This window comes from Metopolophium dirhodum, chromosome 3 (assembly GCF_019925205.1).
Source record: "Metopolophium dirhodum isolate CAU chromosome 3, ASM1992520v1, whole genome shotgun sequence".
Classification (NCBI taxonomy): Eukaryota; Metazoa; Arthropoda; class Insecta; order Hemiptera; family Aphididae; genus Metopolophium; species Metopolophium dirhodum.
This window is the reverse complement of record NC_083562.1, coordinates 31,453,463-31,468,460: the sequence shown is the minus strand read 5'-3', so window position 1 is coordinate 31,468,460 and position 14,998 is coordinate 31,453,463. Positions and strand designations below refer to the sequence as shown.

Sequence of the window (14,998 nt, the reverse complement as noted above, 5' to 3'; positions counted from 1 at the left end):
AGTAACACTTAGGAATCAAAAAATTATGTAAAAAATAAAAAATATTTAATAATACCCGTTTTCAACTAGTTAGGAAAATATAAATTGTACATTAGTTTACCGGTACGTTGAAGACGGTTTACGTTTGTAAGTTATATTATACTATTATACCTTTTAATTAATTACTATTGAAAACCTATATGTTGTTTATAGAATTATATCGCAATTGGAACTTGGAACCGGAAATCGACCATCCATACATACATATACAAGGTGATACGTTTAAGTGTCTTCACTGATTATTTCGAAAAATAATAACTTTTTTGAAAACGTTTTTTCACATAATTTAATAAAATTGAAAATACATTTTTAATATTTTTTGTCGTTATTATTTTTTAGGTTTTTGAATGACAACATACATTTTTATTTCTTAGTCTTAAGAAGCATATATTTAAGACTACCTACATAAAGGTACTTTCGATACATCAAAATCAAATTTTGAACAATGGTACGCCTAGTTCATTAGTTACAACTTTACAAGTATCTATTTAAACTTTAGATGAGTGGAATAGAGTGACACGGGAATACCTACTCCGTAAAATATTGGTTTATACTCAGATAATCTAATCCAATTTAATACTTATTACTGATTAACCACTCTTTTTAAATTCAATTTGTATGTATCGAAAGTACTCCGAATAGTATTAAGTATTGGTACTATATAGAAATATTAAATTTAAAAAGTATATTATTATATATTACTATTATTACCATTCATTTTATTTTAACAATATTGTTTTACAATGACAATAGACAATATTTAAAATTAATATTTTACAAAAAGTTAAAACTTTTAAAAATAATGAGAGAAGACATTTAAATTGATCACCTATTGATTACCTACATACTATTAAAGTATACAAATATTGACTATCAATTCCCAACGTGTAAATAAGAAAAAATAAAATAGTTTTTATATCACTTATACAGTTATACGCATATACACCTCTTATTGGTATATACATAGAATTGTAATATAATATTGAAATGATAATTAAATACAATAAGATATAGTACCTACCTATATCATTAGATGCTAATAATACAGCTAATAATTAAATTAATGATGAAAAATAAAAAAGGCTTTCCGGAAAAATTCAAGTCGACATCCTAATTTCTTATTTTATTTTATATTATCCGATATCTCAACTGAATCTGATTAGCTTAATTAAAATGATTATTCATTTAGCTCAAAGAAGGGTATACTATGTCCCATAGCTTATAAGTTTGCCATAATAGTTGCTAATCAATCGAGTTTTATACGTTATAAATTAATTATGGAATATAAAATCATTATAGTTTTACTGACGGCACATGTAAACAATTTTGCACATATAAAATGAAAATGTGAAAACAACATGTTGTTAAGGTCAGTTTGGTTAAGTAAACAAAAACGTTCGGAATTTATTTACACATGTGTTAATGATGAGGTCTTTAATAACATATTGATTAGGTGTAGAACAAGAATAATTTGTCCGAGCATTATTTAGTCAACTATTATTGAACAATGTAACAACAATAAATATGACTTACTAACACAGGTGGGTACCTCCTACATAATTTGGATATCATGAATCGTAATATTATATTAACAGGTTGTATCATTCTACTCATATAATATTATATTATTCAATAATGATTAACAACATTATAGGTATTAATAATTTATAACAGTCAGTATGTTCACTATCAAGTTCATTTGTTATGTTATAAATGTGATTAACTAATAATGTATGTGTCCACTATATAATAATTATATAGTAATAAAATTAAAAAAAAAAATTGAACATAATATGTTTGTTTTTACCTGATACATGACATCGTTTGCGAACGTATATAATATCTAATATATAAGATTCTCGTCTAATATATAAAATCTCGTGACACGGTTAGGTTAGGTGTTTGTGCTCGAACTCATCCGAAACGACTTGACCGATTTTAATGAAATTTTTTTTGTATGATTGGTAGGTATGAGAATAGGGTGTAAAGTATTTTTCACTCTCCTACCCCCAGCCTGGAGAAGTGCTCAATTTTTGTTTATAAATGGTTGCTATTGGTCATAGGAGAAATAATTAGTAGAATTTAGCATTTTTTATTTGGTGTCCATTGGTTAATCGGGCAGATCAGGACATCGGGTGCAGGAATGCATCAAATCAAATTTTCGGACATTGCCTACTTAATATGCTGTCGCACATTGTCCGCGATTTGACGTAGTCGGATTGCCTACCAAGGAGGCTGTGTTGCAACCAAAAGGAGTTGAGCAATCATAATTTTTAATTAAAAATTGTAATTTTTACGGGCAACGAAGGGCGCTGGATCAGCTAGTATATATATATATTATATATTTAGATATTATACGAATAATCCTGACGGTAATGTTGTTTTTAATTTATGTCATATAAAAAATACAATTGCATTGTGAAATGGATTGGCAATGATGTATGTAATAGGCTATAGCGATTTATTATGCAGGATGTGCATCCGCTGAAAAAAGTTCAGAAAACGATCAAAGGTTCACGAACATGTAGATAGGTACTTTAAAAATAGACACATCAAATGGCACGACCCTATAGCTTGATCGTTTTGGAGATAACGTCTTATGAGCTGCAGTAACGAGAGACTGATCGAATCGGTTTGTCGATTATTTGATATAGATTTCACTCACCTCGGTTCATAACCACATGTTATATTGTTCTTTATTGTCTTAGGCCAGTGAACGGAACGACACGTTATTATCTATGTATAATATGTTGTGTACCCATGATGTAAAAAAAAAAAAAAACATTCGCGATTTCAACAAAAAAACAACTACCTAGTAAAAACCAATTCTATTAAATTGTTACGTAATAATAAGATATTAAAATGCATTAAGATAAATCCGGATCGATATCGCTAAACATAATTATAATTGCTTATTTTGAACAGTGCGAATCATACAAGGCACTTTCAGATTTTTTCATAAGTATAAGGTAGGTACCGATAACAGAATATTAACAAGTGCGAGCACAAAAAAAAGATAAAAAAAAAAATAATACGATTGTTGTTTACGTATAATATATGAGTACTTATATATTTTTTAATGATTTTTAGACACGTTATATTGTCCTCTGTAGTTCTGTCACGTGTAAGGTATATTAGTTTTACGAACAACCAATTTAAATCGTAAAACGGAGTTATGTATTAATTCAGGTATTTTCGTACAATAATAATAATTTATTTTTATAATCATTTGTTTGCTTTGTTTACGAACTTATAAGATTCTATAAGGCTTGTCAAATATTATAATAGATTGTGAGTTAATTACGGCATGCTTATTGTATTATAAATTATAGTACGTTTTTTTTCCAACTAATTGAATAAATGTATTGACCAAGTGCACATATTAATATAACATGGTATAATGTGTATCTACATATATACTTACGTGTTGTTCTTTTTTATAATATATTATATAACAAAATATAAAATAAGTGTCGTATATTATAATATACTGCAGAATTCAATCGTTTAGTGTAACGTGCGCGTATTGCACAAGTAGAACTCAGCAGCAGTTATTTAAAGGACAAAATATGCAATAAATGAATATACGCAAATACGTGCCGTCATAAAAGTAATATTGTGATCGAATATTCGAATGTCATACTTTTACCAGTGTTGTAGTTACGAGTGTTGGAATAACGTTGTCAATGTACGCAATGAGACGTGTTGTATTATATACCTATTATAAGACTCACGAGACCAACGCGAATATCATAGGAACGAAGTGACAACAGTGTATTAAAAGATGCTCTTTTGGGAAGAAAATACATATTATATTATCTTATGTTTTCAGATTTGACCAACGCGAATATAATAGGAACGAAGTGACAACAGTGTATTAAAAGATGCTCTTTTGGGAAGAAAATACATATTATATTATCTTATGTTTTCAGATTTGAACACCAGCTGGTTGTACCGCATCGACGTCAGCTATATTATGTATATGGCCGAGTAGGTAAGTCATTAAATTTTGCGATACTTATATAGTTTTGGTGACTTGGACATTCGAAAAAAAAAAATAAAACAAATCAGCGTGCGGCTGCAGGTATAGTGTATATATATTATTATGATTTTTAATACTATAACGATACGGAGTTGGAGGACGCATACACTGCTGATATTATATTATTATGTCTATAGCTGCCGCTGAATATTGTCTGTTATTTTGTTCGCGGTCACGATGTAGAAATAGAAGTCGACAGTATGTCATCGAACTACTATTGACGTAATAAACGCTTTTGACTAGAGTATTTTACTGCTAAAAATAAACACCTGAATTCGTTGGATGCGAAGGAATTTCGTGCCATCACTCATATTTTGCACGTGCGAAACACTGCCATTTCTGTACGATAATACGAGCGGCAAGAGCGGTAGCCGGTAGTTATAATATTATGTAATATAAACCAACGTAAGAAAAAAATATTATGTTTTAGCGTAAATATAATCTGCGATAATATTCTATTATTATTAATATTATTATACATGGGAACACGCAGCGCAGCAGTGCCGTATAATATTAGATATAAACACCTTTGGTGTAGGTGGATGATAGAGGGAGATCGTTGGATCAACGGGAAAAAACCTAATCATCTAAAACAAGTCAAAATTAGTGTTTCGACGGTTTTATGTTATTCATAAGACAAATCTGAAATCGAATTCTAAAATATGTATGGATAGGGTGCTGAGTAATGTAGGTAACATATTATGAGTTATGAAGTGTTCCCAGTTTTCACCGACACACGGTATAACTAGTATACTATTATACGCAACTACCGAGGTAACCTTTTTAAATAGTTTTTTGTCACGCCTACAGTTTGGTTTTCGATAGCGGTTGAAGCGTTGTAAAGTGGAAATCCCCAAAAGTGCCGGGTGGTAAAGTGGAAATCCCAAAAAGTGCCGGGCGGTAAAGTGGAAATCACCAAAAGTGCCGGGCGGTAAAGTGGAAATCCCCAAAAGTTCTGCGCGCACATTTCACGCACGACGCGCGTATGCCCTGCACGAACAGTCACTGAAAACTATACCACGGTAGTCGGTTCCTTACAAATTATAAATTTTTGGTTACATCTCATAATCATAATATTGTAACCTCCATGCGTGACGCTTAAAATAAATAAAACCAAATATTTTCTCTCATGAAATATTTTTGCCGTAGAATTATAGTCTAGTTGTTGCATAGATCCCTGCATTATACCTTTGCCGTGATCGACGAATGCAGAGGCATGAGAAAAAATAGTATGTGTGGCTCGTGCGGGAAGGCAATTTCAGTCTTGGTCGCCCTCGACTGAAATAGCTCACTTCCCGCCCTTGCCACACAATATACTATTTAGATTCTGAGAGGAGTGTGGATAACTAAACAAATGAGAAAATCAAATAAATGTTTTATGAATATTTATTGTATTATTGTAATTGTAACACTAGGAACGCCAACAAAATATTCATATGACAAACACGTAGTCTAAGTCAGCTTCCGCAATCTTATCATTTGATCTTTTATCGCTATCAGTTACCATTAAATGCCGACTAGCAGCTTTACATTTTACCTCGATTTACGTAAATTTTAGGTGTACCTTGGGTGTTCAGACATTCCGATGTTTCAAAGTTTGTCGTGGAGTCCCAAAAATCTGTATCGGGATTTCGATATGTCCCAAAAATATAGTTCGTTAGAACTTATTATAAATATTAAACTAATATTTCATTATTTGATAATTTATATTATATTTTTGCGGTAGCTACCATTTTTGTCATACCTACTAAACCTACTTATTTAAAAATGACATTATGAATATTTAAAATATTAAAGAAATACAAAAAAGATGAATTACCTATGATATAAATATTGTATTTTTATAAACAGTTATAAAAGATTTATTACATTAAATTGTTATTTAATGCCTATCTACAAAGATTATGTATTTATTTTTTCGTACATATTAATTTAATAAAAAAATCAGAGAATTTTAATAGCCAATGGCCTATAGGAACCATCGAGTCCACAAAATAACGTAGATTCCACCAGAACTGGTACAACTGGTACCAACAGGTACCTACTAACACATATCTCAATCGAAATCTAATATTTTGTTTTTTTTATATTTTAGGCAGTATTTAAGTAGTCTTTGGTGTTTTTTTAAATTTAAATTTAACAAAAAAACTTGAATATTGAAATGAGATACTGCATTCTGAGTCTTATGATGTGGAAATTATAATTCGTTCCCGCAGTTTCTCTATGATTATTTATTCCCGAGAATTCCCGACAAATGGTGTTCACGGGAGTCGGGAATTATACCCATCTCTAAGTGTGACGGAATATTAATTAGGTTTTCGATATTGTACTGTTGATATATTTAGCCATATGGACACTCAAAAATATTTGAGCGGATATAAACTTGATATTATATTATGTATTATGTGGCTAGGGACATTTAAATCACTAAAACAGATATACTTTAAAAATGTGTGTAAAAAATAAATTTTTAAAAACTTGTTAAACCTTAAAGTTTACCGAAAAAATATGTGTTATATGTAACATTTATTATTTTACAACGTGAAATTGTATTGCTTATTGTGTTAAACATGCGATCGCGCTGTCGTGGTAGTAACAATAAGATTGATAATTTATATGTTGAATATAGGTATCGTATATAGGTAATATATTACTAATATGTATTATTTCAACAAAAATGATTCCAGTGGATAATAATCTGAATATAGGTAGTCTGTATTCTGTAGCCTGCAGCAGTATAGAGTAGTTGAGTATAGTCTACTGGTAAAGTCTACAAACATTTCTGTGGAAAAAATATCTGAAATCAAGAATGCCCGCAGTGAAATTGTCCAAAATCAAAGTATCCGTGCTAAATACTAAAATTGTCTGATATCAAAAATGTCCAAAATCAAAAATATGTGAGTATCGAAATTGAATAAAAGAGAAACATAAATTAGTTTATTAATTGTTATTAATTAGTCATATTAGGTTAAAAAGAAATTGAACAAAATCCAACGAAAAAATATTTGTGGATTTGCACGAACAATTAAAAAAAATTGTGTGGAGTATAAAAAAAAATGAAAGTAATATGGACAGTTTGTTGAAAATGACTATCATTGTCCTTAATACATTTAAGTAAGTAATATGTGTTTATGTTAATTATTTGATTTTTTTTTTTTTGAAAAACAAGAAATCGTATTTTTAATGTATAATAATAAAATACACAGTAAGTAAAGACAATTTTTAACAATATTAATTATCTGACATTTTTTTAAGAACAAATCAAATATAAATTGTTTATTTTTATTTATGTTGTAAATACATTTTTAGTTAGGTATAACTGCAGTATACGTGTATAATAAATAATAATCTATTTAATATGTATATTTATCGTATTTCTGATTCTATAAGCAACTTTGTTAAAGACAGTTTATTTTAGAAAATTTTACCACGGATATTTTCAAGGCTGGGCAAGTTAATGATTTTTTTTAACTCAGTTAAGTTAAGTTAATATGCACCAATAACAAAAAGTTAAAAGTTAAAAGTTAATTTAACTATAGGTTAACTCAGTTAAGTTAAAAGTTAATACACACTTTTTGTTAACTTTTTATTAAGTTAAAAAAAAGTTAATTTTTTTATACAACGCTAGCGTACTTAATTTTTGTCTAACCCAAAACTAAATTTTAGGATATAGTGTTAATACTTCATACAGTACTTCCATATAAGTTAGATTCGAATGATACACATTTTTAACTTTAAACAATTTACGATACATATTTTTTGACATGAAAACGAAATAGACTGAAATAGTGAAATATTATAAAATTAAAAACAAAATAAATTAACTTAACTTACTTCTTAAAATGAAAAATTAACTCGTTAATATCACGTTAATTAAGAAAGAAATTTAGTAAGTTAACAGTTAAATTAATGAAAAGCCAAAAGTAACTAGTTAATAAAATTAACTTTTTAACTTAACTTTAACTTTTTAACTCGTTAATGCCCAGCCTTGGATATTTTTGATTTTTGACAATAAAAATCATTTGTCATATTGAGTAAATTAATAGTTTGAGTATTATTTTGCTATAGTACCTATATTGGTAGGTGGGTGGATTCGGGCGCTTAAGCTTTAAAAATAGTTATGTCATAGGCGTTTCAAAAGACATCAGCGCCTCTGAGTCTATTCCTACATACATACATTATTATTTATTGGTCGCACCCAAGAATATACAGGGAATCGTTAAATTTAATACTTATGTGGCCATGTATATTAAAGTGCTCATGGACCATAGCTTATAATCGTCAATAAAAAGTGTTGCGAATAATTTTTAACTATAGGTACATTGTTTTTACCATTTTGGAGAGAAATTAAGTACAAGTACATTTAAAAATTATATGCTTTTTAAAAACAGTGAAACGAGCAGAATAATTTGTTATTGCTAAGAATTCTACGAAACACATTTCTATATCATTTCATACCTATATGAGCTAATTTTTTTATATTACTATTTCAAAATATGCAAATTTCTTTAATATTTGCCAGCCTAATATATGACAATAATAATATTATGATATTATGTTAAAACCAATGATAAAATAATATGTTGTACCTAATGTATAATATATTATTCCTAAAGGTACCTGCAATACCACGAAGATGGTGCAGTGAGATTGCGAGATCAGACCGCCGTCGAACATGGCTGTTAAATAACATATATTATACTGACTAAATTAACATATATATATATATATTATATATGTATATGTATACAATAATTATTTAACATTATGTAATAAATGACGTATATGACAGTAGTCGTAAAGAACGAGAGTATTATAGCGAACAGAAAATAAGCAACGATCGGACCACTATGTATAATAATCTGAGCCGATGCAGTCGAATAAAAATATCAATAAACAAACGAGTTTATAATTATATATATATATATATATATAATGCTTGCCGTATTATAACCAGGAGGATTGTATATTATTATATGTCGTGCTGCAGCTCACACGCGACTGAGTGCGTATTTTTTTTTTAACTCTGTCATATACTAGTAGTAGGTATATGCATGTTGACCCCAGATTCGTGTGAATAATATTAACACTCTATAATAATATTTATATTATATTATTATAATATGTAATATATTAAATGTCAAAATTCAACGTCTCGACCGTATGCTCTCTAGATAGGAAAAACCCAACAGAGCTGCATTTTGAAATCATCCTATTGAAATATGTATATAGGTTAATGGGGTCGTGTTGTTTTATAATTTTTAAAAGTGCACGTGAAAAGGAGGTTAAGTTATAGAAGTGTGTAAAATGTTAAATGAGTAACGCCAAGAAAAAAAAAAAGAAAAAATTTCTCCAAATAATCCGTGAGAGGCAATCCACTATAATATTATAATTTAATAAGTCATTATCTATAATCAAACGCGTGTTAGTCCAATATGCGTCGAAATATTAACCATGATTTTCTGTGTAATTGTGGATTGGTAGGCGTATTGTTAGGTATATAATATACATTTGGTACTATACTTATACCAGTATTATTATTTTATATGATATTATGTCGGGTAAAATAATGTATCAACTTAACCTTATCTGAGCTGTATATAAAATTTAAATATTAGAAATTTAAATGGACTTATTTTTTACATCTTTTATATTTATAACGAAGCAGGTAATAATTATTTAAGCTCTTGTCACGTGGTACGTGCAAACTGGACAATGCTTTAAAACATATTTTTTTACAGGAAAAAAAATACTTAAAATATCAAATAGTATTTATAGTAATGGAGATGCTGAGTGCAACAGTGGCCTATGTCGTATCAAACCATTAATGGGCCTAATTATTAGGGGTTGATAGGATATTTTTGCATTATCGTGGTCCGAGAAACATGTAATGTATCAATGCAATAGCAAAATATATAATATGGTCATTAAAATTTAAAAAACAAAGATAAACCGGTGTTGCTTAAGCTAATAGTCTTAAGCTATCTAATTTAAATCTCTCGTTTTTTAAAAAAATTCATGTTATTCATGTAGTCTGCACTGTTCCGTTTAACTTATTGACATCGTTTTTCATCCGATTGAAGTAAAAGTATAGTGCGCACTGGTGTACCTACATGTTTTGCAATGTTTGCATGAAAATAATAATTAGTATCACTAGGGCAGTAGATAAGACAAATTCTATATGATGGTATACAGTGCAAATGTTATCTACACGGGAATTTTGATTATGTTTCGCAAATGATATTATATTCAATATTGATAACATGTTCTACTTTATATTATCATACATCAGAATAGCGCACTTGTCACTTGTCAAGTACACCCAAGGAATAATACCTATTGTAGGGTGACTGAGTCAGTATATCGACGTGCGGTGCAAATTATTATTAAACAGATGGAAACCGCTCTTAGATTATATTTAAAAAGTGTTAGCATTTATTGCGGTCAACTGTTTTCGATTAGAATTCATCATTCCTTTACCGAAAAATAGTACTAAGTCAGCGATTGAAATAAAAAATAATCCTTTCTACGATCCTTTCTACCGGTAGATTTTAATCATAAATTAAAATTTTTAAATTATTATAATAATTTAAATATATTTCACCTGTATGTGCAACAACTGCATCTATGTATACGTAGGTACAATGATTTAAATTATACTTGGCATAATATAATATTATACGGGGTGATTACCAAGCCCCTACATTATATTATTCTGAACCGACTAAACAAGTTATCGTTATTCATGAATTATTATTTGCATTATAAATATAGCTTAGAAACTTGGAAACTTGGAACTAATAGCATTTCGATTTGGATACATAAACATATTGTCTAGGAAAAAAAAAAAAAAAAGAGGTCTCATTTGAAAATAAAATTTGTATCACAGCACGACACACTTACAACTACGGCATAACAATATTTAGAGGTGTACTTATAATTTCCAAAAATCAGAATTCGGATAGATACGTGCAGATCAATAAGGATTAATCGGAGGTGAGTATACTCGGTGAATCACGCTATATCCGTAAATCGCACGTGTACGTTATAATAATATAACAATAAATGTATACATATGTATAGGTAACCCAAACCTGTGCGCGACAAACCAATATAATATGTATAACAGCTATTATAATCACGCACCGTAAATAACGGCGATCGTTTACCATAATACACACACACATAGACACCGTAAGAGTTTAATACGGTAATTACCGCGGTAACGATCGAGGTATAGGTAATATACCGGCTATTATTTATACCTATACGTTAATTAAATATATATATATCGCCGGGGCAGTGCAAACGCGACCACACATTAAAATACAATGTAATTACTACGTCAAATTGTCGTGCTATGTCGTGTACGTAGGTTAAGTTAGGTTGTAGGTACCTACCATTTCGACGGCCGATATTTTCCGGCAACCGTTCGCCGGACTGACGACGTATCCATTATTGTTTTCGTTGGTGGCGTGCCCCTTGCAGCAGGACTCGCGCCGGTTCGACTTTATCTGCCCCTTGGTCATATCTTTTACGAACGGGTCCTGCGCAGCCGATCTGCCGATGCACTATATTATTATGTATTATATTTTTATTACGGTTTATTATTAGAAGGCCACCGCGGCTGTTTTACACTTCGTATACAATATTGTTTTCCGGAGACACGCGCGTAGAATGATTTTGACACGACGCGTATTGGGTGTACTAAAATAGGTACCTGTTCTGTTCTACCAGCTGTATGGCATTACAATAATATTATGTTTTTACAAATTGTTAGAATAACGCATCGAGACACTATACGACTGCACCGCGCCGCCGCCGACCACTGCAGCCTGTGATTTCGGATATTATTATTTTATATTATATTAAAACGTGAAATTATGTAATAAAATATCGCGCGGAGGAACACTGCCGCCGCATGTGTATGGTCGACGTAAGTGGTACTCAAAACGAGTGCCTTGGACTTCGATTGTGACGCGTAGTATTTATAATACGGGAGGCAACACACACACACACACACACATGTAGGCATAATATTATTCATCATTATAATAACATAATAGGTATACCTGCAGTACGTATATACTGTATAGGTATACACTATACATCGCGGCGGACGATGGCCGGCGCGCGCGAAAACAATAACAGCTTAACACTGCACAATAGTGTACAACATATTATTATAATAATATCGTATTAAATATATCATTATCATTATTCATTTATCATACACACACAATATTACAACGATTGCAGTACGAGCGATTACATTTATATTGTGTAGTCGGCGTGTGTATGTACTATGTATGTATAATAATAGTATACTATATATATAGTATAGTATATATATTGTATACACACACCTATTACTCGTATATATATATATATATAGAGGGACGCATTATTCGATCTCCTGCAACAGGTCTGTCTCCGTATATTCTCTGTTGGACCATATTCACATTATCTAAGTCGATTGAACGGTTAACCTAATTTATACTTCACTCACACATCATATAATGCCTATATATAGAGTAAAATAATATATATATATATATATTATAATATATATGTTATTCACGCAATACGTGCAGATCTATACGTATACCAACCTTGGCTCCCGAACAACAATGTTTTATCTTATATTTTTACCAAACAATACTTTATACATAATATACAATATACGATATGATGTATCATCATTATTATTATATATATACCTCTCTGCAGTATGTCATATACAATATCAACAGACAACAGTATGTACAGGCTCTGTTTAACTTCACCCTTCGCTAATACGATACCTACATCATGTTTTACGCTGCACCTTTGTATTAAACAAATATTGAATATAATATTATAAATAATAGTGATATGATGATAATAATGTGTGCATATACGTTTTGTCCTACACCTACACCGGTGATCAAGGGCACGCGTGCTTTTGATTTATATAATATTATATTGGCGTTCTTATATTTTATGCAATAACACCGTCTAAAAATATAAGTATTGTTACGTGCAAGACGATTATAATATTATATAGGCGTATCGTATAATATGTGTTTATAAAAATATTATATATACCTAAACCGTCGAGTGCAGTTTGTAGATCATGGGTATTTTAAATTTTTTTGCGATGGTTAATCGATGTGGGGAGGTATATTACTTTTATAATCATCCACATGAAATAAATAAAAATCAATCAACTAAATAAGTTGACTTCTAAAAAAAAAAGCTGATTCGATCTATTATTTCCAGCAACCATGATTCCAAATTTAACCTACTAGCATGTGTGATACGAACTTAGCACCGTTTCGGGAGGAAATAACCAAATGGACGACCTGGGATAACAAGTTCATTTTTAATCGCAAGTTGCTTGAGAGTAAAGTAGGTCACCCCCGTGGAACACAATTGATTGAGGATACTGGATAGGTTTATGTGTATTACGCATATTATTGTGGACGTTGACTTTTGATTTACTGTTTTGTGTTTTGTTTACAGTTAAATGAAACTAATATTCCCATTGATAAAAACATTATAAGATACCTCGTGTCATTAAAATGTAATTACCAAAAAACAATTCACTTAAAGCTAAACAAAGAGGATGATAAGTAATAATCTTAAATATGTTACAAAACTGAAATTAGTTCATTTTAAATACTCAGATGTTTGTCTAGCTTTTACGTGGCACAAAAAAAAAACACTACTGCCTCAATGTTTTGTATTGATACTATACCTAACTGATACCATTGATTTTATAATATATGCAAATAATTAATGGTATTATAGCCATATAGGCAATTTCGGTGACGGCTAATTTTATTATAGGTATTATACTAAAGTATATTATTATAAAGTCGATGATGATACCTTACTTACAACTTAGAGGTTCAAAAATCTTTTAAATTGTTAGTAATTTGATAAGAGTACATTTTAGATTTTTTTCACAGTAATTAAATTATAATATAATAAAAAAACTCTCAACAAAATCTGAAAATAAAAATTAATTTTCATAATACAGTCACTGCAGGCTACTGGCATATACTTTCCAATTTCGTACTACAGCACACTTAAACCAACGCTGTCTACAAAAACAAACGACGATTATATTAATCAATTCCTGTCAATCGTCATAAAACCACAATAGTGTTGCGGATTATTCTCATTATATTTTTTTTTAAATTTTAAACACGTCGATCCTCTTCCGTTTGACATTCCTGCCCACGTAAATTTTGTAGGCGGTACATCGTCACCTATAACTCCAAGTACAAGTACGACACCGCTATCTATTATTCTAGGGTTAAGTATACATACAACATCAGCTATACCAGTTATACATACACACTACACATGTATATATATTTTTTGTTTATTGTTATTAAAATGTTTCAGCACGTTTGATGTTATTACAAGTACAGTAAATTACAGTTTAATTTTTACATTTATATTAGCGATAAAATTATATAATAAATAATTCATAGTTACAAGTTTGATATTATTAGTTTTGATTATTTTCATCTTCCGATGAGAGCTCTTCAGTGTCCGTTAGGAGGATGTCTTGGGACAGTCGAGGTCGCAGTCACCTATTTTGGGTTTTTCTTCCTAGTTGGTAATGACGTCTGAGTCTTTCAGCTTGAAGTGTAAGTTTTTAAGTTGGGTTTTAATCGAGATATGTATTAGGGATATTCCAGTGTCGTTGTGTATTTGGCGATTGCTCATAAAAACCAAGGGGCTATTAGGCAAATCCTAAGGAATGTGTTTTGGAGTTTGGATTTTTTTAATTTCAGTGGGTGAGGATGCCGTCCATAACAAGGCAGGCATACGTTAAAAGTGGTCTGATTATTGAGGTATATAGGAAGAGTGATTACTTGATTCGTAGTGTTGACTTATATAGTTGCAGACTAACGTATTTTT

At 30.2% G+C, this 14,998-nt stretch overlaps 1 protein-coding gene across 1 annotated transcript in view; it reads right to left on the bottom strand.

The window, feature by feature from the left end:
- The window catches only part of LOC132940482 (monocarboxylate transporter 7-like), a 35,530-nt gene extending 23,484 nt beyond the window's left edge, over window positions 1-12,046 (bottom strand). The window contains exon 1 of the mRNA XM_061008123.1: window positions 11,482-12,046. Coding sequence (XP_060864106.1) covers window positions 11,482-11,610 — 129 coding nt within the window. The 5' untranslated portion in view covers window positions 11,611-12,046. The remainder of the gene's footprint in view (window positions 1-11,481) is intronic.
- Window positions 12,047-14,998: the final 2,952 nt, after the last annotated feature.